Raw genomic sequence first — 23,968 nt, forward strand, 5'->3', positions numbered from 1 at the left:
TGCTCATGACGCCGATGGTAAACAGACCCACTCTCCACGCTGGCTCCGTGTTAGAATAACAACAACAACAACGATAATAATAATAATAATAATAATAATAATAATAATGATGATAATAATAATTCGAACGTGTTTCTATCCGGAGCGTTTTTACAGCGGACCATCAACAACAAAGATGGCGGCCTCCGTTAGGTGACTCGTTAACCTAGCTGAAGCGCTCGGCTCGGAGATCGCTGCTCATGACGCCGACGGTAAACAGACCCACTCTCCACACTGGCTCCGTGTTAGAATAACAACAAGAACAACGATAATAATAATAATAATATATCTACAGCGTACACCGGGCTCTGTTGTGGTTGGCAGATTTTAGGAGAGATGTGTGGGTAACTGGTGAACCTGAACCCTAGCTTGGTGTATGTATTTGGAGGGCAGGTGGAGCCAGCTGGTTGTACCTGGCTGCTTCGTTTCGGGGTTTAACTGGGCGGTGAGTTAGTCAGCGTCTTGCAGACTTTCGTCCGAATAGCGGGTTTTACACACCGGCACCGCCCATTGTGTCTGTATCTGCTGAAAGACGCTAGGTGAGTTTCGAGCCCTGTGGGACTGAGCTGTCATTTGGGGCAGTAGTCTGACCCGGGTTTGACCTCGGTAAGTTCGGTGGTTCTCAAAGGCGAGTGTTTGACGGGGGTCCTCGAGGGTCAAAAATGCCAGATCACAGTGAAAGGTTGTTCCGGTTTCCCAGTTTCACTCTGCAGTCCCCGAACCGGTAACACTTTAGTATGGGGAACATATTGTAAGTAGAAAAACTTAATTACTTGTGAATTAGTAATGATCAAGATGTCACTTTAGTATGGGGAACATATTCTAAGTAGAAAAACTTAATTACTAGTGAATTAGTAATGATCAAGATGTCACTTTAGTATGGGGAACATATTCTAAGTAGAAAAACTTAATTACTAGTGAATTAGTAATGATCAAGATGTCACTTTAGTATGGGGAACATATTCTAAGTAGAAAAACTTAATTACTAGTGAATTAGTAATGATCAAGATGTCACTTTAGTATGGGGAACATATTCTAAGTAAAAAAAACTTAATTACTAGTGAATTAGTAATGATCAAGATGTCACTTTAGTATGGGGAACATATTCTAAGTAGAAAAACTTAATTACTAGTGAATTAGTAATGATCAAGATGTCACTTTAGTATGGGGAACATATTCTAAGTAGAAAAACTTAATTACTAGTGAATTAGTAATGATCAAGATGTCACTTTAGTATGGGGAACATATTCTAAGTAGAAAAACTTAATTACTAGTGAATTAGTAATGATCAAGATGTCACTTTAGTATGGGGAACATATTCTAAGTAAAAAAAACTTAATTACTAGTGAATTAGTAATGATCAAGATGTCACTTTAGTATGGGGAACATATTCTAAGTAAAAAAACTTAATTACTAGTGAATTAGTAATGATCAAGATGTCACTTTAGTATGGGGAACATATTCTAAGTAGAAAAACTTAATTACTAGTGAATTAGTAATGATCAAGATGTCACTTTAGTATGGGGAACATATTCTAAGTAAAAAAACTTAATTACTAGTGAATTAGTAATGATTAAGATGTCACTTTAGTATGGGGAACATATTCTAAGTAGAAAAACTTAATTACTAGTGAATTAGTAATGATCAAGATGTCACTTTAGTATGGGGAACATATTCTAAGTAACAAAAACTTAATGTAGAGTAATGTAACACTATGAACACTTGTAGTTTTGTGTGTTGTTATGTAAGAACAGAGCATATTCATTAAGTGTTAGTAAGGGAGAATACCTCTTCTTGTGGTACTACCACCTTATAAAGGCCACACTAAGCAAAGCATATTGAGATGGTACTACTAATAAGCAATACTTCTGAGGTTATAGAGGGAAAACTCATAGCTAATGGCTTACTGGTTGTATAATAAGGCCATGCAGAATACGGCATTAATAAGTGCTTAATAAAGACCAATGAAGAGCCAATATGTTGCTAATTTGCATGCTAATAAGCACCTAATTAATGGTGACTATGTTCCCCATACTAAAGTGTTACCACTGAATCTTATCAGATTGATGCCAGTGACTTAGTGTTTACCTGTCATGGTGAGTCCTTGACTTGGAACACGTTTGGAAATGTTGCACCAGCTTAACCTAACTACACTAACGTTTGCAGTGTGGTGCGCTGCTTATCGTTGCCATTTAAATCAATCGTAATCCTGCCGCGGGCGCCGTTGTCATGGTAACCTGCACAAGGCTCAATATCTGAAGGGTAAAAAGAGGACAGCAGCGGGACTGCGGCTGCAGGTCACAAACCAAGCTGCAGTGCTAGGGCATTCACAACTACACTAAATGAATTAACTGTTTTTTCCTGCTGTTCTCAGATATAAGAGTTGCTGGAGCCCAAATCCGGAGCTGCAGCAGGAAACATGGTGCTGAAGATCTTCTTCCCTCAGTGCTGTAACCTGGCGGACAGCGGGCTGCTGGTGGGGCGCTGGATCCCTGGCCATGACACGGCCGTGGTGCTGACCGTCATCCACTACCCCTTCATCCCTGGCCAGGTCAAACAGTACATCCAGCAGGTCAGTCACACACAGGGTGGGCCTCTGTCTTCTCGGGGTGTGCGTAAAGGTGCAGCTGTGCAAGCTTGTACCTGTACTTTTACATTTTCATGTGTGTAAGCCAGTGTTGAAAATGAAAAGGCCTAATTCAATCCATATGGCCCATAATCTTTGGGTGATGTCTAATTGACCAAAGGGGGTGATTTTTTTTTTTCTCCAGCAATCTGGCCACTACAGCTCAGTGTGTGTAAAGAAGCTACTGCGATATTTCACTTTCACCACACAACATTTTTAACATAGCCATTTTCTAAGCAGTCACAGCAGCCGGCACAAATGGGTCCCACTCATTCAGTCTCAGTCCTTTCATTCCATTTCATTCCCTCTCTCCACCTGTCTCCCCATCCTTGGATCAGATGCAGGCCCAGAGCAAGGTGGAGCTGTCAGTGCTCGGCTCCTGGAGCTTGCCCAAGGAGGGCCAGGAGGGCATGGAGAGCTTCCTCAGGGACCTCATCACCATTTTCCCCCAGCAAAACTGGCTCCAGCTCAGCCGACAGATGGGCAAGACTGGCTTCACTTGTCAAGTCCTCAACCGGGACCTGGGTAAGGTGTAGAGCTTGTACAAGTTTTATAATGGAACATGTTGGGTTTATGTTGGAGCATTCCTTGTGTTTAAGTGTACTGATGTGTCTTACTGGATACTGTTTAGATAGTCACAGAAATTGACTCAGTTCATCTTGACACGTTTATTGGGGGAAATGTTTCATCACTCAGCTGATTTCTTCAGTCTCAACTGACTGCAGGTATCCCCACCCTTATAAACAATACAGTCACATAACGACTGAACTAATGATCAGTTTCATATGCAAATTGCTGTGACCATTAACTAGAGTTACAATGGCCATGTGTACTATTCACACAGGATTGGGGAATAGTTGCAAGCACAGCATTATAAGATGGGGACAGATGTACTCTTGCCCCCCCCCCCCCCCACACACACACACACACATATGTTTCAGGGATGGTCTTTCCCTCTTCACATAGATGGCCTCTTTGCCCCCCACTTTCAAACCAGCGTTCCTCCCTATCAAGGATGTGCACATCCTCATCCCTGAAAGAGTGGCCACTGGTCTGTAGATGGTGTAGACTGTGGAGTCCTGGTCTGTAGATGGTGTAGACTGTGGAGTCCTGGTCTGTAGATGGTGTAGACTGTGGAGTCCTGGTCTGTAGATGGTGTAGACTGTGGAGTCCTGGCCTGACGTGTTAGCGCTCCTGTGTTGTGCCATCCTCTTGGCCAGCAGCTGTTTAGTTTCCCCAATGTACAAGTCACGGCAATCCTCCTGGCGCCTAACAGCTACACTATATTGCTCTGTTTGTGCCGGGGGACCCGATCCTTGGGGTGGACCAACTTCTAGCACAGCATGTTTTGGGGTTTGAAAGCAACTGAGATAGTGCTCTTCCTCATGTTTAGTTAGTATTATTGTTAAGGGGGGGGGGGTGACTGAGTGGAGAATCGTAACGTTAAGCTGTGGTGACTTTAACACTTTCCCCTAGATTACGGTGTCAGATCCCAGTGAACAGATACTGTGAAGAGGTTTAATGTAAAGATCTCTGCATATTATTAATGTTTTAAGCTTTATTCAAACATGGGGCTTGAAATAAACTCACGTTGTTGTACTTTTTTATTTGTGTAGTTTTCACACTTTGCTGTAGATAAGAGGGGACGTTCCCTTAAAGGTCATAAAATCGCAGTATTTTTTATTATATTGTGATATTTGACTTTGTGTCATCGTCAGGTGGGAAAACAGTGCAGCAAGATGTGGAGAAGGAGGGTGAGGAGGGTGGCGATGAAGGAGAGGAGAAGAGGGACAAGGTAATCTTCGTTCACTATGAGCAGAGGAAAGTCATGCTTTCGCAGCTTCACCCCGAGGAGAATGGAGGCCGCGACCCCGGTGTTGACCCCCCGTCTGAACTGCAACAGGTACGGAGAGGCTGCGGTCGTGTTGAGGAAGCGCAGATAGATCTTTTTAGCCAGGCGGAGCCACAGAAACAAAATACACCATTAACAAAATATGAGACCTCTCTACCTCTTTGTGGTTTACACCGTTTGAAGGTCTTCAGGAGCAATAGTCCAGATACAGATAGGACTAAGGTGCTTTCACACTAAAGACTTGGACCTGGATCCAAGTACACTTGACCCCAAAGTCCAGTTCGTTTTTTGTTTTTGTTCCCTCCCCCCTTTTTCTCCCCAATTGTATCTGGCCAATTACCCCACTCTTCCGAGCCGTCCCGGTCACTGCTCCACCCCCTCTGCTGACCCGGGGAGGGCTCCAAACTACCACATGCCTCCTCCCATACATGTAGAGTCGCCAGCCGCTTCTTTTCACTTGACAGTGAGGAGTTTCACCGGGTGGACGTAGCACGTGGGAGGATCACACTATTCCCCCCTAGTTCCCCCTCCCCCGCCCGAACAGGCACCCCAACCGACCAGAGGAGGCACTATTGTGGTGACCAGGACACATACCCACATCCGGCCTCCCACCCATAGACACGGCCAATTGTGTCTGTAGACACGCCCGACCAAGCCAGAGGTTAACACGGGGATTCGAACCGGTGATCCCCGTGCTGGTAGGCAACGGAATAGACCGCCACCCCACCTGGACACCCTTCATTTTGTTTTTACCTAATAAATATTTGACAAAGACGGCTCACCTGATGACCTTCCAGGCCCGCCTTTTTAACATCTACATTCATGAATCTCATTCCACCTTCCAAAACATAAAGGCAGGCTCTCATTTAAAATGAGTAAAGGGTTAAATAACAGAGAGCCAACCAGCTGGGCAGCTGCACTATTAAGTTGTGTGGCAGTTCCAATCATGAATACTGCTCAACAAATACCCCTGCTTGATACTGTAATAGCTGTTAAAGTGTAAAACTACAGTACTGTTTCTCTTAGCGTTTTAACTCTGGACAGACCTGTCATGGCTGACATGCACCCTCTCATGCGTGATGCAACACATTTCTCTGCTCCAGATGTTTCAGACGGTGGCACGGAGCGAGCCCCTGTTCTTCCTGGACAAATACGACGATGGCCCGCTGAAGTCGACCCACTGGCAGTCTGAGGGCCGCGAGGCCAGCATCATCGTAGAGCTGCTGAAACAGGCCTCCACGCCGGTCTGCCTGCTCCTCACCTGGCTCCTCTCCATCTGGTCCTGGATTTGTAGCATAAGGTGAGAGGGGGTGTAGGCCTGCTCCTGTGGACACACACAGACACACCTACATAGACACACACACACACATACATAAATACACACATACATACACTGATGAGCCAAAACATTATGACCACCTGCCTAATATGCTGTTGGTCCTCCTTGTGCTACCAAAACAGCATCGACCCACTGAGGTTATGGACTCTACAAGACCCCTGAAAGCTTCCTGTGGTATCTGGCACCAAAATATTAGCAGCAGATCCTTAAATCCTGTAAGTTGCGAGGTGGAGCGGCTGCGGATTGGACTTGTCGGTCCAGCACGTCCCACAGATGCTCAATCAGATTGAGATCTGGGGAATTTGGAGGCCAGGGTAACACCTTGAACACTTCATCGTGCTTCTCAAACCATTCCCGAATAATGTGTGCGGTGTGGCAGGGTGCATTATCCCGCTAAAAGAGGCCACTGCCGCCAGAGTATACCATTGCCATGAAGGGGTGTACCTGGTCTGCAGTGATGTTTAGGAAGGTGGCACGTGTCAAATTGACGTCCACATGAATGGCCGAACCCAGGGTTTCCCAGCAGAACATTGCCCAGAGCATCACACTCCCTCCACCTGCTTTTCGTCTTCTCACAGCGCACCCTGGTGCCATCACTTCCCCCAGCCATCCACATGATCTAAAAGAAAACAGGACTTATTGGACCAGGCGACCTTTTTCCACTGCTCTACGGTCCAGTTCCGACACTTGTGTGCCCATTGTGGCGATTTTGGTGGTGGACAGGGGTCATCGCGGGCAGTCTGACTAGTCCTGCAGCTACACAGTCCCATACGCAACAGGGTCCGATGCACTATGTTGTGACACATTCCTCCCATAACCATCATTAAGATGTTCTGTGAGCTGTGCCACAGTAGCTTCTGGCAGAGCTGTACTGCTGTGGAGCGCGTCCACAGGTGACGGATAGTGGAATGCCCCCTCAAATATGGGGGACAGCTGTGAAATAAGCAGGCTTACCTGACAAATAAGCAGTCGCGGACCAACAGCGGTGGTGGCTACCAGGGCGCAGTGGGCCATTGGGTGGCACTGGTGGCCCTACAAAAAGCTGCAAAGGCCCCACAATGGCACTGTGACAAGGTGTTTGAAGGTGGCCTTTAAATAGACCTGCTCTACACTGGGCAGCAGCAGTGTAGTACCTGTAGCTGGTGGACGAACCAAACCATCTGGCCAACAGTAGCTTCAGGACAGCAGGAGGCATGCTGGAAACTCTAGTATCTGGTCTCCTGTACTGCGGGCAGAAGGCAATGGTAAACCATGTCTATTTTTACCGAAAACCCAAAACATGCTTAACAACTTGTTGAGCATGTTTTTCGGCGGCCAACATCGTAGCTGATGATGCTGAAGAAAGCAGAAAGAAAGAATGCCACAGTAGGCCGACTGTCGGTTCAGACCAGACAAGTAAGCCTCCGTTGCCCTCGCACATCAATAAGCCTTAGGCCGCCCAACACCCTGTCGCTGGTTTGTGGTTTCTCCCTCCTCAGACCACTGTCGGTAGGTACTCACCACTGCTGGGAGCATCTCACAAGCCTTGCCGTTAGTTTGGCCCTTATCAAAGTTGCTCAGATCTTTACTCCTGCCCATTTCTCTTACATCCAACATGTTGACTACAAGAAATGATTGTTCGCTTACCATCTAATCTACCCAGCTCTTGACATGTGCCAATGTTATTCAGTTCACCTGTGAGTGGTGATAATGTTTTGACTCATCAGTATACGTACATGCACACATGTACATGCACATGTACATGCACACATACATACATACAAATACACACCAACCACCGCTGGCTCTAACTCCGCTGAATCCTCTCCTGTGTCACAGGGTCTTTAATATTTACCCACTCCGCTTCCTGTCCAGTAAACTGTCCACCTGTGTCCAGCTCAGCTACAGGACAGAGCACATGAAGACGCTGAGCTCAATGAGGAGAGCTGCCAGTCACACAGAGTTCATGAGGTGAGTACACACCACCCAGGTTGAAACAGTGAAGAGGAGGACTAGCTGATGACATCATCTAGTGTTGGACTGTCTGCTGCGGTGGGAGCAGCCCTAAAGACTGCACAGCTTTTGGCTCAGAAATGTCAAAGTGGTTTTAGCTGCAATACAAGAACACTGGAGCAGAGAGAGAGAGCGGTGAATTGAACTAGCATCCTAGATAGGGGTGTAAGAAAATACTGATACACTCGAGTATCGTGATATTATCTTTTGTGACACTGTATCGATTCTCAAAACCACGATATCGATGTTTAATTGTTTACATGTAAAGGATCGTGACAAACATTTTGTGTTGTGCGTAACCCCACGACCGCTAGATAACAGTGTTGTAATCTATCTTCAGCCGTTTGACTCTTCCACTCCAACACAACAACGTAAACTGAGACAGGAAGTAGCATAAGCACAAAGAACACAGGCCTGTGAAACCACAATATATCACCTTTGATACGTATCGTATCGCCAGATTCTCACCAGTACACAGCCCTAATCCTAGCACAACCAGACCCACGGTGGGTTATGTAACTGTCAACAAACTAAAAGCTTTCTCAGTCATCAACACACTATCACGCTCCTCCTAGAACCAAAGCAACTCAAGAAAGACGTAGTGAGTTCTGGTGTGACCTCTTGGTGGCTTCTACTGTTGACTGGTGTCTTTCTTAAGCCAGGACTTCATCAACTAGTTGTACAGTGGAGAATTTTACATTTACAATCCCTAATAGATGTGTTATTGTTTGTCTGGTTTTTTTGTTTTGTTTGTTTTGTTCTGTTGTCTTTTGTTATGGCCTTCAACAACCACTAGGAAAGCCAACATCTTGGTGTCCTTCCTGGTGGATGTGGCGCTCGGCATGCTGCTCATCTCCTGGCTGTACAGAGAGAACCGCATCACTGTTCTCGCCAATACACTAGTGCCTGCTGCTGATGTAAGAGAGCATGGTGGTCTACATGTGTGTCCATCTGTCTGGCTCTTTCTGTTCCGGTGTGTGTGTACTGTTGTATGTTGTATATTGATACTTGAATATATATTGTCTTTCATAATATTGTATAATTTTCGGCATTGAGTCCCAAGGTTACACACAGAGATGTGGCAGCATCGCTACTTTACTGTGTAATTTCCATCTCTGACCACTAAGTGGCAGGTGCGGCATTGTAACAAGACTGCATAGAACAACAGCAGGTGTTGTCAGTGTCACACTAGCTATGACTTTGATTTACTATTGAAGTATTTTCTTTATATTTTAATGAAATAATAAGGATAATAATTCATTTTATTTATACAGCGCTTTTCAAAATACTCTGACGCTTTACATATGATAAAGTAAACACAAGAGCAACACACCAAAAGCATAAAACACACAACATTAATCACACATTAAAAGCAATTCTGAAGAGGTGAGTTTTGATTAGTGATTTGAATATGGACAGATCAGTGCAGTCTCTGATGTGTTTGGGGAGAGCGTTCCAAAAGGAGGGGCAGCAATAGAGAAGGCTCTGTCACCCCAGGTCCGGTGCATGGTCCTATGTGGTGAAGACAGCAGGTTGATGTTGGAGGAGCAAAGGTTAGGGGAAGGAGTATGGTAGTGGAGCAGTTCAGTGAGGTAGGAGGGAGGCCTGGTTATGGAGGGTTTTGTGAGTGAGGAGAAGGACTTTGAATTGGATCCATTGTGGGACAGGGAGCCAGTGGAGGTTCTGGACGTCAGGGTGATGTGGTCATGGGAGCGGGAGTGGGTGGGCAGGCGGGCAGCAGAGTTCTGGATGTACTGGAGTTTGGTTAGGACTTTGGACGATGAGTCGTAGAGAATGCTGTTGCAGTAGTGAATTCTGGATGTGATGAAGGCATGGCTGAAGGTTTCACAGTAGAGAAGAAGAGTAATGGGCGCCGACGATCTATGTGTTTTAGGTAGAAAAAGGCAGTTTTCAAAGGAGAGGTTGCTGTTGAAAATTATTCCAAGGTTACAGATGTGTGCGCAGGAGGAAGGTGGAGTTATCGATGGTGAGACAGAAGTTGTGAGTGGATTTGGTAAGGGATTTGGTGCCAATGATGATCATGTCAGATTTATCAGAAATTAGTTTGAGGAAGTTGGCCTGCATCCATGATTTGATTTCAGTGAGGCAGTTGGTCAGAGTGGAGTAAGTTGTTGTGGTGATGGATTTAGTGGAGTCATAGAGTGGGACGTCATCAGCGTAACAGTGGAAGTGGAGACCATGATGATGTATGATGTTATCAAGGGGGGAGCATGTAAACAACGAAAAGGAGAGGACCAAGCACCGAACCCTGGGGGACGCCTTGGGACAGAGGAGCAGTTGTTGATGCTGATGAACCATTTTTCACCATTTTGACAAAATATTGCGATGTTTGTCGTATCATAATGTATGACAATATATTGGATTGTGACACTTGTAGTGTTTGAAGAATCGCCAAATTCTTGCCTTTACACAGCCCTACTATGTACTGATATTGTGTAAATGATGTTGTGTGTTTGTTGCAGTTATTAGCAGACATGATTACACCACAGCAGATTTTCTCCGTACAAACATTTCATGACTTGCATAGACAGAATGGTCAAGCTGACACTAAACTTTTTTCTATCTGTTCACCGATTTTACTCTCAGTGGCTTTCTATCATATGTCAAGTGAAAACTATGGCACCTCAAACTTTGTGTTCTTGTGTTTTGTTTGAGAAGAATGTTTTCACGACCTTGCAATCCATTGAAAACGTTGAAAGGTTAATAATGACTGCCGATTTGAACATGGACTTTGATATTAATATTTGAAGTTTTACTAGATTATTTCTCAGCGAATTTGATACCCATAACTTTTATCATTTGGCCCGCTTATCACATTGCAAGCCCTTACTCTGGCATAATTATGGCGCTGTTCAAACATGACAGTCTACAGAACCAATTGTGAAACCGTTTTAATCTGCCGGGTTCATGATAAAGCTGTGTACTTTTTGTGTCTTGACCTTGTTCCATGCGGCGCTCTGTAGCATGTTGCTAAAGAGTTGGAGGAGCTGCTGCAGTGGCTGATGGGAGCTCCAGCGGGGCTGAAGATGAACCGGGCCCTGGACGAGGTGCTTGGCCGTTTCTTTCTCTACCACATCCACCTCTGGATCAGTGAGTCACACACTAAAAAAAAAAACACACACACACACACGTACGTCTGTTCCATATCCACCATGCCTCTAGATTCTGTCAGTTGCATCACACAAACACACACATCCAAGTAACAGACAGATGTTCAAATCAGGCTGTGGTTGACGAAGCACCATATCATGCTTTGTTTGACACAGAGGACTCTGAGTTCTTGATATATTCTCTTCTTCTCCAGGCTACATCCACCTGATGTCTCCCTTTATTGAGAGGATCCTGTGGTACGTGGGCCTGTCAGCCTGCCTGGGTTTGACCTTTGCCCTCTCCCTGGTGTCTGACATTGTGGCCCTACTCACATTCCACATCTACTGCTTCTACGTCTACGGAGCCAGGTATCCATATTGTGTGTCTCTGTACACCAGTCCCATTTTCTATGGATCTACTACTACTACTACTTTCGGCTGCTCCCGTTAGGGGTCGCCACAGTTTTCTATGGATATCTTTTTTAATTTATTTACGTGTTGTGTCCTGGCCGCGTGCCCGGTACAGGTGCGGATTTGAAATGAACTGAGAAAGAGCACCTACTAGCCACAACAAAATGCAGTTTCAGAAGAAGTGGGATTTGGCAGTGTTTAAGCACTGCTACCAGCCAATCTGTTTCTTGGGGGTATCTATGTGCTTTTATTCCCATGTCTTACCACCCGGGGGCAGTCTGTCCTCACAGCCTGCTTCATCCACTGGAGGCGCTTCAGTTCATTCACCCCCATTTACACCTCAGCTTCACCTTTCTGAATATCATTTTAAGAGGATGTCTTCATTCTGTCAGAAAAGCTTGTCCTCTCTTCTTTTTTTTTGGGGGGGGGGGGGATTTTTCCCCTTTTTTCTCCCCAGTTGTATCCGACCAATTACCCCACTCTTCCGAGCTGTCCCGGTCGCTGCTCCACCCCCTCTGCTGATCCGGGGAGGGCTGCAGACTACCACATGCCTCCTCCAATACATGTGGCGTCGCCAGCCGCTTTTTTCCACCTGACAGTGGAGTTTCACTGTCACACCACCCAGACGCCCAGATTGTACTCTCTTCTGAGCTTACTTCAGGTGATGTTAAAGGGAAAAAAAACATCATAATATATTTTTATGTCTCTCAGTTAATGTTCAGTCTTGGTGTCACTGACATTGGGTCAGATCTCATCGGATCAAACAGACACCAAACCGAAGCTTGAAAAACATACATTATACACATCTGTTCAACCCCCCACTTCAGTTCACTGGCATGCAAACCCAGTGTGTTAAACCTCTGACCTAAAGAGGAATTGATGTTTCTAATTTTACCACTCGTACCGTGTAGCTATGGATGAGAGCATCAGATAAATGGCCTATGAAATAGATAGTTTTATTACTCCAGGATAGGATTATGAAGCAGCATTATTCAGGAACACTTTATTTCAGGAACACTTTGTCATTTCATTTCATGTGCTTGCGTACATGAAATGAAACAAAATGCCGTCTCCCCCAGCCCACAGCAGTGCAACACAAAAACACACCCAAAAACTACAAGAACTACAAGAACACACATACTAACTAACACATACTATATCCAAACGAAGCAAAAAAAATCACAGTCCAAAGGAAGGAACGCCAGCCGGGATGACTGTCGGAACTGCCGGTCTGCATGAGCTAGCAGTTAGCTTAGCCTGCCCCGCTTCCGCGTCCTGTCAGACCGCCCTTGGTGTTTCCTCTTCGGGTGCAGCTCCGGTCAGGGCCGTGGTCCTTGGGCCCACAGGACGCAGCAGACCAGGCCCCCTCAGCCGATCATATGCCAGCTCTCCCAGCCAGACACCTTTGACACACTTCCCCGCACTCCACATAATGACACTACACAGTCGAAGCTAGACGAGGCCGCCGCCAGAACACCTTCGGTGTTAATGGAACTGCCGGTCTGCATGGGCTAGCAGTTAGCATAGCCTGCCCAGCTTCTGCATCCTGTCAGACTGTCCTTGGTGTTACCTCTGTGGGCACAGCTCCAGGCAGGGCTGTGGTCCCTGGGCCCAGAGGACGCAGCAGACTAAGCTGCCCCAGTCGATCCAGCGCCAGCTCTCCAAGCCATCAAATGAAGACAAAACTTAGACACGGACAAAGGCACTGCACGGACGATACTGGGTGAGGCCGCCGCAAATGTGAATTTGTGCCGCCATCTTCCCATACCTGCACTGGGTGAGGCTGCTGCAAACGTGAATTAGCACTCTTTGTGCTCTTCCGGCCTAACTCAGCTGAATAACTTGTATCTGTTAACCAGGTTTGCAAGGTACAAGAACTGAGGCTTGCTATGTCCCATGGGTCTAGCTCGACGCAGTATAATAGACTGCCTCTGTTTTCATGAATATTCATGGCCCGCATTCGGCCCGTAGGCTAGCGTTCACCGCGCTGTGTTCTCCTCACAGGTCAGTCGTCAGAGCGCAGTGCGATGATCAGAACACTGCATCAAAGGAGTTTTCATTTCACGGATGAATTTACATTATCATGGATATATGCAGACATTTGCCCACAAAGCGGAACTACAGCTGGCAGCTTCCCCAGGCAGATAACGGCCGTTTCATTTGGTTCCATTAAATAATCGGTCACGGCGACCCTAAAAAGCACATTTTGGCTCTTCTGCGGAGCCTGGGCTGTGATATGTCGGCTCACGCCCTGTGAAGATGGCTGCAATAATAGTCCCGCATGCCAGAGAGAGGATTGTTCTAAATTATGTATTTGCTCTAAAGATAGATCAGCTCTCTCACCCGCAGTGCATAATGAAATATTACCCACATTCCCTCTTACATATTTATACCTCGACAACGCTCCGAATACGTAAGTCCGTGTATGCGTGTGCGTCCACGTGTGTTTGAATACCTTTGAGAGTGACGAGTCTGTGTGCCTGTGATCTTCCATTTCTATTTTGGGTCCATCTCAGCAGTTGCCTTCTCTTCTATTTTCAAAGGATGCATAACAAGCACGCATTGTACCTTCTCCGAACCCCCCCCATCCCCCCCCCGCCAGGTTCTGTGTTGTCCCACTGCTGGAGATACTCAGAACTATGTTGTCATTGTCACACACGGGGGAAGGTAAAGAGAAGTATGATGTCATTGTCACATGGCTGAAAGTAGCATGAAGTAGGATGTCACACACACACACACACACCCCCATCCATCCATCCATCCATCCATCCATCCATCCATCCATCCATCCATCCATCCATCCATCCATCCAGTAGAGCTATATTGTGTTGCTGGTGAATGTTTATCACCATGAAAACTGTATTAAACTGTACTGGTGACCGCTGCAGTGAGATAGCTGGCGTTCAACAGCCGTGTCTGTCTGCGCTGTTTGATTGACAGGCCATGTAGAAGGCCGAGACTGACCTAAACTTCTCCCTCATCCTCCGGGAGCCGCCTCAGACCTCCGAAGATCAAAACTAACCGAGATAAACAGTCTTCCATTCCAGTGTTTTCCAACCCAGTCCTCAAGGAACCCCTATCCTACAGGTTTTCTTTGCAACCCTGAATAGGTGTACCTGTTTGTAGTTATTCGACCTATCAGCAATGAATTATGTCAGATGTTGCACACCTTGCATAATTAAGTGCTGTGAGATGATCGGTTGAGTAAGTACAAGCAGGGCTACCTACGCAGGGTTACAATGAAAATCTGCAGGATAGGGGGTCCTTGAGGACTGGGTTGGGAAACGCTGTTCTGTTCCACAGACAATAATTTACCAAACAGACTGAAAGATGAGAACATGCAAATCCTGCTCTACCACTACTGACTGTTGGCTCTCTCCCTCTCTCTCTCTCTCTCTCTCTCTCTCTCTCTCTCTCTCTCTCTCTCCCACTCTCTATCTCTTTCTCTCTCTCTTCTCTCTCTCAGGTTGTATTTCCTGAAGATCTATGGTCTGTCTTCTCTCTGGAGACTCTTCAGGGGGAAGAAGTGGAATGTCCTGAGGCAGAGGGTGGACTCCTGCTCCTACGACATGGACCAGGTAGGCTCTGTGCAGAAAACCACACAAAACACTCTCCCTCTCCCTCTCTCGCTCTCTCTCTCTCTCTCTCTCACTCACTCGCTCAAACACGTATTCAATTCTTCCCTCATCTCCATCGTTCCAGCCATCCATTATCAAAGCCGCTTATCCCAGTCGGGGTCGTGGGATGCTGGAGCCTATCCCAGCAGTCACTGGGTGGCAGGTGAGGAAAAAGCCTGGACAGGCTGCCAGGCCATCACAGGGCCGCCCTCATCTCCATTTACGGACAAATTACTCCGCCCCCCTTTTCTCTCCAGTTGAATTCGGCCAGTTACCCCACTCTTCCGAGCCGTACCGGTCGATGCTCCACCCCCTCTGTTCATCTGGGGAGGGCTGCAGACTACCACATGCCTCCTCCCATACATGTGGAGTTGCCAGCCGCTTCTTTTCACCTGACAGTGAGGAGTTTCACCAGGGGGACGTAGCGCATTGGAGGATCACGCTATTCCCCCCCAGTTACCTCTCCCCCGAACAGGTGCCCTGACCGACCAGAGGAGGCGCTAGTGCAGCGGCCAAGACACATACCCACATCCGTCATCCCACCCGCAGACACAGCCCATTGTGTCTGTAGAGACGCCCGACCAAGTCGGGGGTAACACGGGGATTCGAACGGGCTGATCCCCGTGTTGGTAGGCAACAGAATAGACTGCCACGCCACCCGGACGCCCCCAAATCACTTTTTTTTACACGTCTGTCAGAAACAACAGACCTCACTCCTCGTACCTTTACTGCACAGCCACGTCATACCAGCCCTATGCAGAGTTTTGTGACTTGTCACCATGTTGACTCCACCAGCATGACGTTGCATCTGTAGCTCAAACATACTCACACTGTTGCCGAGTGTTAAGTCCTCTGTCTGCCACTTTCAGCTCTTCATAGGAACGCTGCTGTTCACCATCCTGCTGTTCCTGCTGCCCACCACTGCCCTCTACTACCTCGTCTTCACACTGGTAAGAACATGGAAACTGACATGTTTGTTTGATTTTGACTGACTGATGGACGTTTACTCTGCCTGCCATGCTGGTGGACAGCTACCGTCCACAGCTGTCATCATCCAAAGGCACATAAAGCAGGGAGCTGCAGGTGAAATGCGGAATTCATCACCAGTTGTGAGGGTGTTAGGTTCACCATGTCATCATAGGTACCTGCAGCCTTGTGCCAGTACACACCATGTGTATATTATCTCAGTTAATATTTGTCATTTTCAGCTGTTCTCCTGTTTCTGTTTTAGATGTTAATGCTGTAGTAGAGACTGTTGGCATGTGATGATTATTCAGTGCTAAGTTTTAGATTTGGGATTTGTTGGACAGTGTTTAAACTCCATACGGGGCATCCGGGTAGTGTAGCGGTCTGTTCCGTTGCCTACCAACACAGGGATCACTGGTTCAAATCCCCGTGTTACCTCCGGCTTGGTTGGGCGTCCCTACTGACACAATTGGCTGTGTCTCTGGGTGGGAAGCCGGATGTGGGTATGTGTCCCGGTCGCTGCACTAGCGCCTCCTCTGGTCAGTCAGGGCGCCTGTTCAGGGGGGGAGGAACTGGGGGGAATAGCGTGATCCTCCCACACACTACGTCCCCCTGGTTAAACTCCTCACTGTCAGGTGAAAAGAAGCGGCTGGCAACTCCACATGTATCGGAGGAGACATGGTAGTTTGCAGCCCTCCCCAGATTGGCAGAGGGGGTGGAGCAGCGACCAGGATGGCTCGGAAGAGTGGTCAGATGTACATCTGGAGATAGTTGAGTTGTACATCTGAGAGGTAGTTGAGTTGCACATCTGAGAGGTAGTTGAGTTGTACATCTGGAGGTAGTTGAGTTGTACATCTGGAGGTAGTTGAGTTGTACATCTGGAGGTAGTTGAGTTGCACATCTGAGAGGTAGTTGAGTTGTACATCTGGAGGTAGTTGAATTGCATATCTGGAGGTAGTTGAGTTGTACTTCTGGAAGGTGGTTGAGTTGTACATCTGAGAGGTGGTTAAGTTGTACATCTGGAGGTAGTTGAATTATACATCTGGAGGTGGTTGAGTTGCACATCTGAAAGGTAGTTGAGTTGTACTTCTGAGAGGTGGTTGAGTTGTACATCTGAGAGGTAGTTGAGTTGTACATCTGGAGGTAGTTGAGTTGTACATCTGAGAGGTAGTTGAGTTGCACATCTGAGAGGTAGTTGAGTTGCACATCTGAGAGGTAGTTGAGTTGTACATCTGGAGGTAGTTGAGTTGTACATCTGGAGGTAGTTGAGTTGTACATCTGGAGGTAGTTGAGTTGCACATCTGAGAGGTAGTTGAGTTGTACATCTGGAGGTAGTTGAGTTGTACATCTGGAGGTAGTTGAGTTGTACATCTGGAGGTAGTTGAGTTGCACATCTGAGAGGTAGTTGAGTTGTACATCTGGAGGTAGTTGAATTGCATATCTGGAGGTAGTTGAGTTGTACTTCTGGAAGGTGGTTGAGTTGTACATCTGAGAGGTGGTTAAGTTGTACATCTGGAGGTAGTTGAGTTGTACATCTGGAGGTGGTTGAGTTGTACATCTGAAAGGTAGTTGAGTTGTACTTCTGAGAGGTGGTTGAGTTGTACATCTGAGAGGTAGTTGAGTTGTACATCTGGAGGTAGTTGAGTTGTACATCTGAGAGGTAGTTGAGTTGCACATCTGAGAGGTAGTTGAGTTGCACATCTGAGAGGTAGTTGAGTTGTACATCTGGAGGTAGTTGAGTTGTACATCTGGAGGTAGTTGAGTTGTACATCTGGAGGTAGTTGAGTTGCACATCTGAGAGGTAGTTGAGTTGTACATCTGGAGGTAGTTGAATTGCATATCTGGAGGTAGTTGAGTTGTACTTCTGGAAGGTGGTTGAGTTGTACATCTGAGAGGTGGTTAAGTTGTACATCTGGAGGTAGTTGAATTATACATCTGGAGGTAGTTGAGTTGTACATCTGAAAGGTAGTTGAGTTGTACTTCTGAGAGGTGGTTGAGTTGTACATCTGAGAGGTAGTTGAGTTGTACATCTGGAGGTAGTTGAGTTGTACATCTGAGAGGTAGTTGAGTTGCACATCTGAGAGGTAGTTGAGTTGCACATCGGACAGGTAGTTGAGTTGTACATCTGGAGGTAGTTGAGTTGTACATCTGGAGGTAGTTGAGTTGTACATCTGGAGGTAGTTGAGTTGCACATCTGAGAGGTAGTTGAGTTGTACATCTGGAGGTAGTTGAATTGCATATCTGGAGGTAGTTGAGTTGTACTTCTGGAAGGTGGTTGAGTTGTACATCTGAGAGGTGGTTAAGTTGTACATCTGGAGGTAGTTGAATTATACATCTGGAGGTAGTTGAGTTGTACATCTGAAAGGTAGTTGAGTTGTACTTCTGAGAGGTGGTTGAGTTGTACATCTGAGAGGTAGTTGAGTTGTACATCTGGAGGTAGTTGAGTTGTACATCTGGAGGTAGTTGAGTTTTACATCTGGAGGTGGTTGAGTTGTACATCTGAGAGATGGTTGAGTTGTACATCTGAGAGGTGGTTAAGTTGTACATCTGGAGGTAGTTGATTTGTACATCTGAGAGGTAGTTGAGTTGTACATCTGGAGGTGGTTGAGTTGTACATCTGGAGGTGGTTGAGTTGTACATCTGGAGGTGGTTGAGTTGTACATCTGGAGGTAGTTGAGTTGTACATCAGGAGGTAGTTGAGTTGTACAGCATTAAGAGTCTGAGCCACGGACTCTCACTGGAGACTTGTCCCAACCGGGGTTCAAACCCCTGATATCCGGCAGGAAAGCTGGCATTCTTACCTACTGAGCTATCCAGCTAATAATCATGTTTGCATGTTGACGGCGAGATTCAACTTAAACCAGATAACACTGACTCACGTCAATATACTCACATTTTTCTAAAATCGGCTATTTTTTGTTGTTGAATTTTTCGTGTGTCTTCGTAACTGGGCGTGGGCGGCATGGTGGCCCAGTGGTTAGCGCCGTCGCCTCACAGCAAGAAGGTCCTGGGTTTCTGTATCTACATCACAATCAGAACCACTCTATTTGTTGTTTCATTTCATGCACTTCTGCACATGAAATGAAACAAAACATCTTTTCCCCAGCCCACAGCCCTGCAACACTAAGACAAAACCACATCCAAAAACTACAAATACACACATATCCAAACTAACACATACCTCTAAGCTAAACAAAAACAACAAAAAAAAGCACCGTCCAGGAGAACGAAGGCCAGCCAGGATGACTGTCGGAACTGCCGGTCTGCATGGGTTTAGTTAGCTTAGGGCGCTGGATCGGCGGGGAGAGCTTGGTCTGCTGTGTGCTGTGGGCTCAAGGACCACAGCCCTGACCAGAGCTGCACCCCTAAGAGGAAACATCGAGGGCGGTCTGACAGCGCCCTAAGCTAACTAAACCCATGCAGACCGGCAGTCCCGACAGTCATCCTGGCTGGCCTTCGTTCTCCTGGACGGTGCTTTTTTTTGTTGTTTTTGTTTAGCTTAGAGGTATGTGTTAGTTTGGATGTGTGTGTATTTGTAGTTTTTGGATGTGGTTTTGTCTTTGTGTTGCAGGGCTGTGGGCTGGGGAAAAGATGTTTTGTTTCATTTCATGTGTAGAAGTGCGTGAAATGAAACGACAAGTAAAGTGGTTCTGATTGTGATGTAGATGCAGACAAACACGCCGGGGTTTTTTCTAACCCTTTCAGGTGACTGGTGAAGTGTTTTCAATTAGCAGACCACTAGAAAGTCTGCGTAACTCAGCACATCTGGCCAGCTGCTGTGGAGAGTGGGCGTTCAATTCAGAAAGTCTGCTTTGGGAAGTTGGAAGAAGCTTTTCTGATTCAGAGTTTTTCTGATCCAGCCTGAGTTAAGCGTGTCCTGAAGCCATGTGATGCTGTCTGACATGGTCCGAAACATGTCTTCGTTTTTCCTCCTGTCTGTTGCTCAGCTGCGGCTCATGGTGGTGGTGTTCCAGGGCGTGCTGCACCTCAGCGTGGACTTAATCAACTCCTTCCCGCTGTTCGCCATGGGCCTCCGCATCTGCCGCCCCTACAGACTGGCAGGTACGCAGCCGAGAGAATTCAGCTTTAAGTCAAACACATTGTCACCGGAGATCCAAACCAGAAGGCCAAGTGAAGGATGTGTCCAGATGATGAACGAGTGTTGGTGGCTGTTGAGAAAAGATGAGTTAGGTGGTGTGTGCTACACTGAGCTGTATCACTGTGTTGTGCTGGAATCTACCTCCACCAGCATCCCATGGCTGTGTGATCATTAAAACAACTGCACTGAACTGAAGGGAGGTTTGAGAAGACAGACAGTCAAAACAAGATATCCTTATGCTAATTAGGAGGATGGATGGATGGATGGATGGATGGATGGATGGATGGATGGATGGATGGGTGGACGGACGGACGGACGGACGGACGGATTGATGGATGGATGGATGGTTGGATGATGAATGGATGGATGGATGGACGGACTGATGAATGGATGGATTCTTGGATGGGTGGGCGGACGGACGGATAGATGGATGGATGGATGGATGATGGATGGATGGATGGACTGATGGATTGTTGGATGGGTGGGCGGACGGATGGATGGATGAATGGATGGATGAATGGATGGATGGATGGGCGGGCAGATGGATGGACGGATGGATGATGGATAGATGGGTGGATAGATGGGTGGATGGATGGATGGATGGCTGGACGGGCGGGCAGATGGATGGACGGACGGATGGATGGACGGATGGATGATGGATAGATGGGTGGATAGATGGGTGGATGGATGGATGGACAGATGGGTGGATGGTTGGATGTCAGACGTGGAAGTGAGAGCAAATCAGTTGGATGGATGGATGTCAGTCAGGTTGATGGATGTAGGGAAATGAAAGGATAGACAGATGACAAAAACGCAGGACAACATGCAGTGTGTATTGGTAGTGTAGATGAAAAGATGTAAGCTGATGTGTGTGTGTGTGTGTGTGTGTGTGTGTGTGTGTGTGTGTGTGTGTGTGTGTGTGTGTGTGTGTGTGTGTGTGTGTGTCTCTTGCTGTGTTGTGCAGACGGGGTGAAGTTCAGGGTTCTGTGTGATGAGCCTGGGACGGCCCTTCACCTGCTGATGGAGGTAAGGAGGAATTCCTCACACACATGCAGCAGACCTGTGTGACTCCGGGCTTTTAAAGGGTTCAAGACTTGCATGTCTGGTGTGTTTTCATGCTGTTGTCATTACATGAAGGTGCTGTGTGTACTTCTCCTTGAATCTCGTCCTCTAACATTTACTGACCGACATGACAACAACAAACTCATTTAAGTAGAAAGGTAGGGGGCGGCGCGGTGGCACAGTGGTTAGCATGGTCGCCTCACAGCAAGAAGGTCCCAGGTTCGAGACCCGGGGTAGTCCAACCTTGGGGGTCGTCCCGGGTCGTCCTCTGTGTGGAGTTTGCGTGTTCTCCCCGTGTCTGAGTGGGTTTCCTCCGGAGGCTCCGGTTTCCTCCCACAGTCCAAAGACATGTAGGCCAGGTGACTCGGCCGTACTACATTGTCCCTAGGTATGAATGTGTGTGTATGTCGTCCCTGTGCGATGGCCTGGCGGCCTGTCCAGGATGTCTCCCCGCCTGCCGCCCAGTGACTGCTGGGATAGGCTCCCGCGTCCCGCGACCCCAGTGGGGATAAGCAGCTTGGGTAATGGATGGATGGTGGCTGGTAGACAGCCGGGGCCTCATGTATCAGTCGTTACTGTGGGCAGATTTGTGTGTACGCGCCCACGGGATTTTTTAGCCCTGAAGTTTGTCTGAGAGACCCGTGTAGAACCTGGGTAACCGCTGAATTTAGACACCGATTGACTAACACTGATGTCTTTGCAGGCCTGGGTGATTGCTCATTGCAGGAGGTAGACAGTAGATGTTAGGAGGAAGGAGTTGCAAATGACCATCATGCTTTGCTACCGACTGTCAGACAACTTGAGGGCTGAAAAACTCCACGGGCGTGTAAGAACAAATATGCTTATAGTAACGACTGATAACACGAGACCCCAGGTCTCCTGAGGTTTGCCATTTTCTAACTGCCTCAGTAGACATCTTTTGCTGTCAGGTGGCGTGGCGGTCTATTCCGTTGCCTACCAACACAGGGATCGCCGGTTCGAATCCCCGTGTTACCTCCAGCTTGGTCGGGCGTCCCTACAAGACACAACTGGCCGTGTCTGCAGGTGGGAAGCCGGATGTGTGTAAATTTCCTGGTCGCTTCACTAGCGCTTCCTCTGGTCGGTCGTGGCGCCTGTTCGGGGGGGAGGGGGGACTGGGGGGAATAGCGTGATCCTCCCACCCACCACATCCCCCTGGTGAAACTCCTCACTGTCAGGTGAAAAGAAGCGGCTGGTGACTCCACATGTATGGGAGGAGGCATGTGGTAGTCTGCAGCCCTCCCCGGATCAGCAGAGGGGGTGGAGCAGAGACCGGGACGGCTCAGAAGAGTGGGGTAATTGGCCGGATACAATTGGGAAGAGAAAGGGGGAGGAAATCCCCCCCCCCAAAAAAAGATCCGTTGTAAGTTGTCCCTACTGCATCCGTGAAACAAACTTCAACTCAAGTGTATTTGTACAGCCGTGAGTCACAGTTACACTCTCAGAGGAATGAACTGTCACACAAGGAGAAACAGGAAGACGCGGTACACAACAGTAGGTAACACTCTCGATCCTGAGACACTGGGAAAACCTCACAGGGAAAACCTTAACAGGAAGAAACCTCAGCAGAACCTCAAGTGTATCAACACACACACACACACACACACACGTGTATTCACCACCTCCGTCCTTCTCCTCAGATCAACCCGCTGAACTGCAGCTCTGTGGTGCAGACATACCGGACCCCCACGTACAGCTGCTACCCCAAGGACTCTTGGACCGCACTGGTCAAGAAACTGTTTGTTGGCGAACTGGTCTATCCCTGGAAACACAAGACCACCAAGGTGGACTGAGAGACTGACAGACCACAGGGAAGATATTCCGGGGGGGGGGGGCGAGCACAGTGGGAAGTGGAGGAGAGAGATCTGACGGGAATGCTCTAAGGGAGAGGTCAACAGTGTGTGTGTGTGTGTGTGTCTGTGTGTGTCTGTGTGTACATGGGGACAGATGTCTTCTTTGAAATCAGGTATTCATGATTTATCTGCACTGACCACAGATAGTCTTACACCTTTGATTTTATCTTATCAGTAAATGAAAAATTAACCTATGCCCCTTTTCCGCTAAATGGTACCTTTTCCGCTACATGGTACCGGCTCAACTGGACTGGACTCTTTCGTTTTCCATTACTGGAAAGTACCGGCATTTTGGTAACTGTTACCACTTTTCCGGTACCAACTTTGTCAGGGTTCCAACAAAACTGGAGCGGGTACCACAACCAATGCAGCCCAGCTACACTGAGGGGTACTGTTATGGTGATGGAAAACAACACTCTGCAAGTCCAGTCGAGTGGAGCCGGTACCATGTAGTGGGAAAGGGGCACTAGTCTTAATCTAACATGATTCTAACTGGACTAACTGATTATTTTGATGTAAACTTTGACATTTTAATTTAAAATCCTAGGCTATATTTGTGTAGTTGTTATGTATTTGTGTTATCGTGTCAGATGGCGTATCTCTTTTGTATTTTGGACCTTTAAAAAAATCTTCCCATGGATTGTCCACAAGTGGAGAAAGCAGACATATTGAATTTGACTCATAAGCCAGTAGAGAAGCAGGTGTACGAAGTACTTCATCATGTACTCTACAGGACGTGTCCAGCATGTACATTCCACCCTCGAGTTTGTCTTCAGCTACAAAACCAGACCAGCGGTCAACATTGTCCTGCCCTATGTTTCTCCAGTACATATGTTTCACCAGTACATATGTTTCTCCAGTACATATGTTTCACCAGTACATATGTTTCACCAGTACATATGTTTCTCCAGTACATATGTTTCACCAGTACATATGTTTCACCAGTACATATGTTTCTCCAGTTCATATGTTTTTCCAGTTCAT

General features: G+C 47.1%; 1 protein-coding gene and 1 long non-coding RNA gene across 3 annotated transcripts; one reads left to right on the top strand and one right to left on the bottom strand.

Moving 5' to 3' along the window:
* The first annotated feature begins 176 nt into the window (after positions 1-176).
* Positions 177-23,968, top strand: pigq (phosphatidylinositol glycan anchor biosynthesis, class Q). Of its 2 annotated transcripts, XM_056288465.1 has the most exons (14): positions 177-251; positions 2,414-2,611; positions 3,004-3,190; positions 4,384-4,568; positions 5,621-5,817; positions 7,675-7,806; positions 8,645-8,765; positions 10,833-10,959; positions 11,174-11,327; positions 14,836-14,947; positions 15,856-15,936; positions 19,900-20,014; positions 21,016-21,077; positions 22,772-23,968. In XM_056288465.1, the coding sequence occupies exons 2-14, from the start codon at positions 2,459-2,461 to the stop codon at positions 22,922-22,924; spliced, it is 1,779 nt and encodes a 592-aa protein (XP_056144440.1). In that variant the 5' UTR covers positions 177-251; positions 2,414-2,458; the 3' UTR covers positions 22,925-23,968. The 2 variants fall into 2 exon arrangements, with proteins under 2 accessions (XP_056144440.1, XP_056144441.1); XM_056288466.1 differs by lacking the exon at positions 15,856-15,936.
* LOC130119874 (uncharacterized) lies at positions 10,929-19,191 on the bottom strand. The gene is made up of 3 exons (XR_008810867.1): positions 19,134-19,191; positions 15,816-15,933; positions 10,929-10,971 (listed from the first exon to the last, which is right to left on the bottom strand). It is a non-coding gene; the product is annotated as an uncharacterized LOC130119874 (long non-coding RNA).

Source organism: Lampris incognitus, chromosome 10, assembly GCF_029633865.1.
Source record: "Lampris incognitus isolate fLamInc1 chromosome 10, fLamInc1.hap2, whole genome shotgun sequence".
NCBI classification, from domain to species: Eukaryota; Metazoa; Chordata; class Actinopteri; order Lampriformes; family Lampridae; genus Lampris; species Lampris incognitus.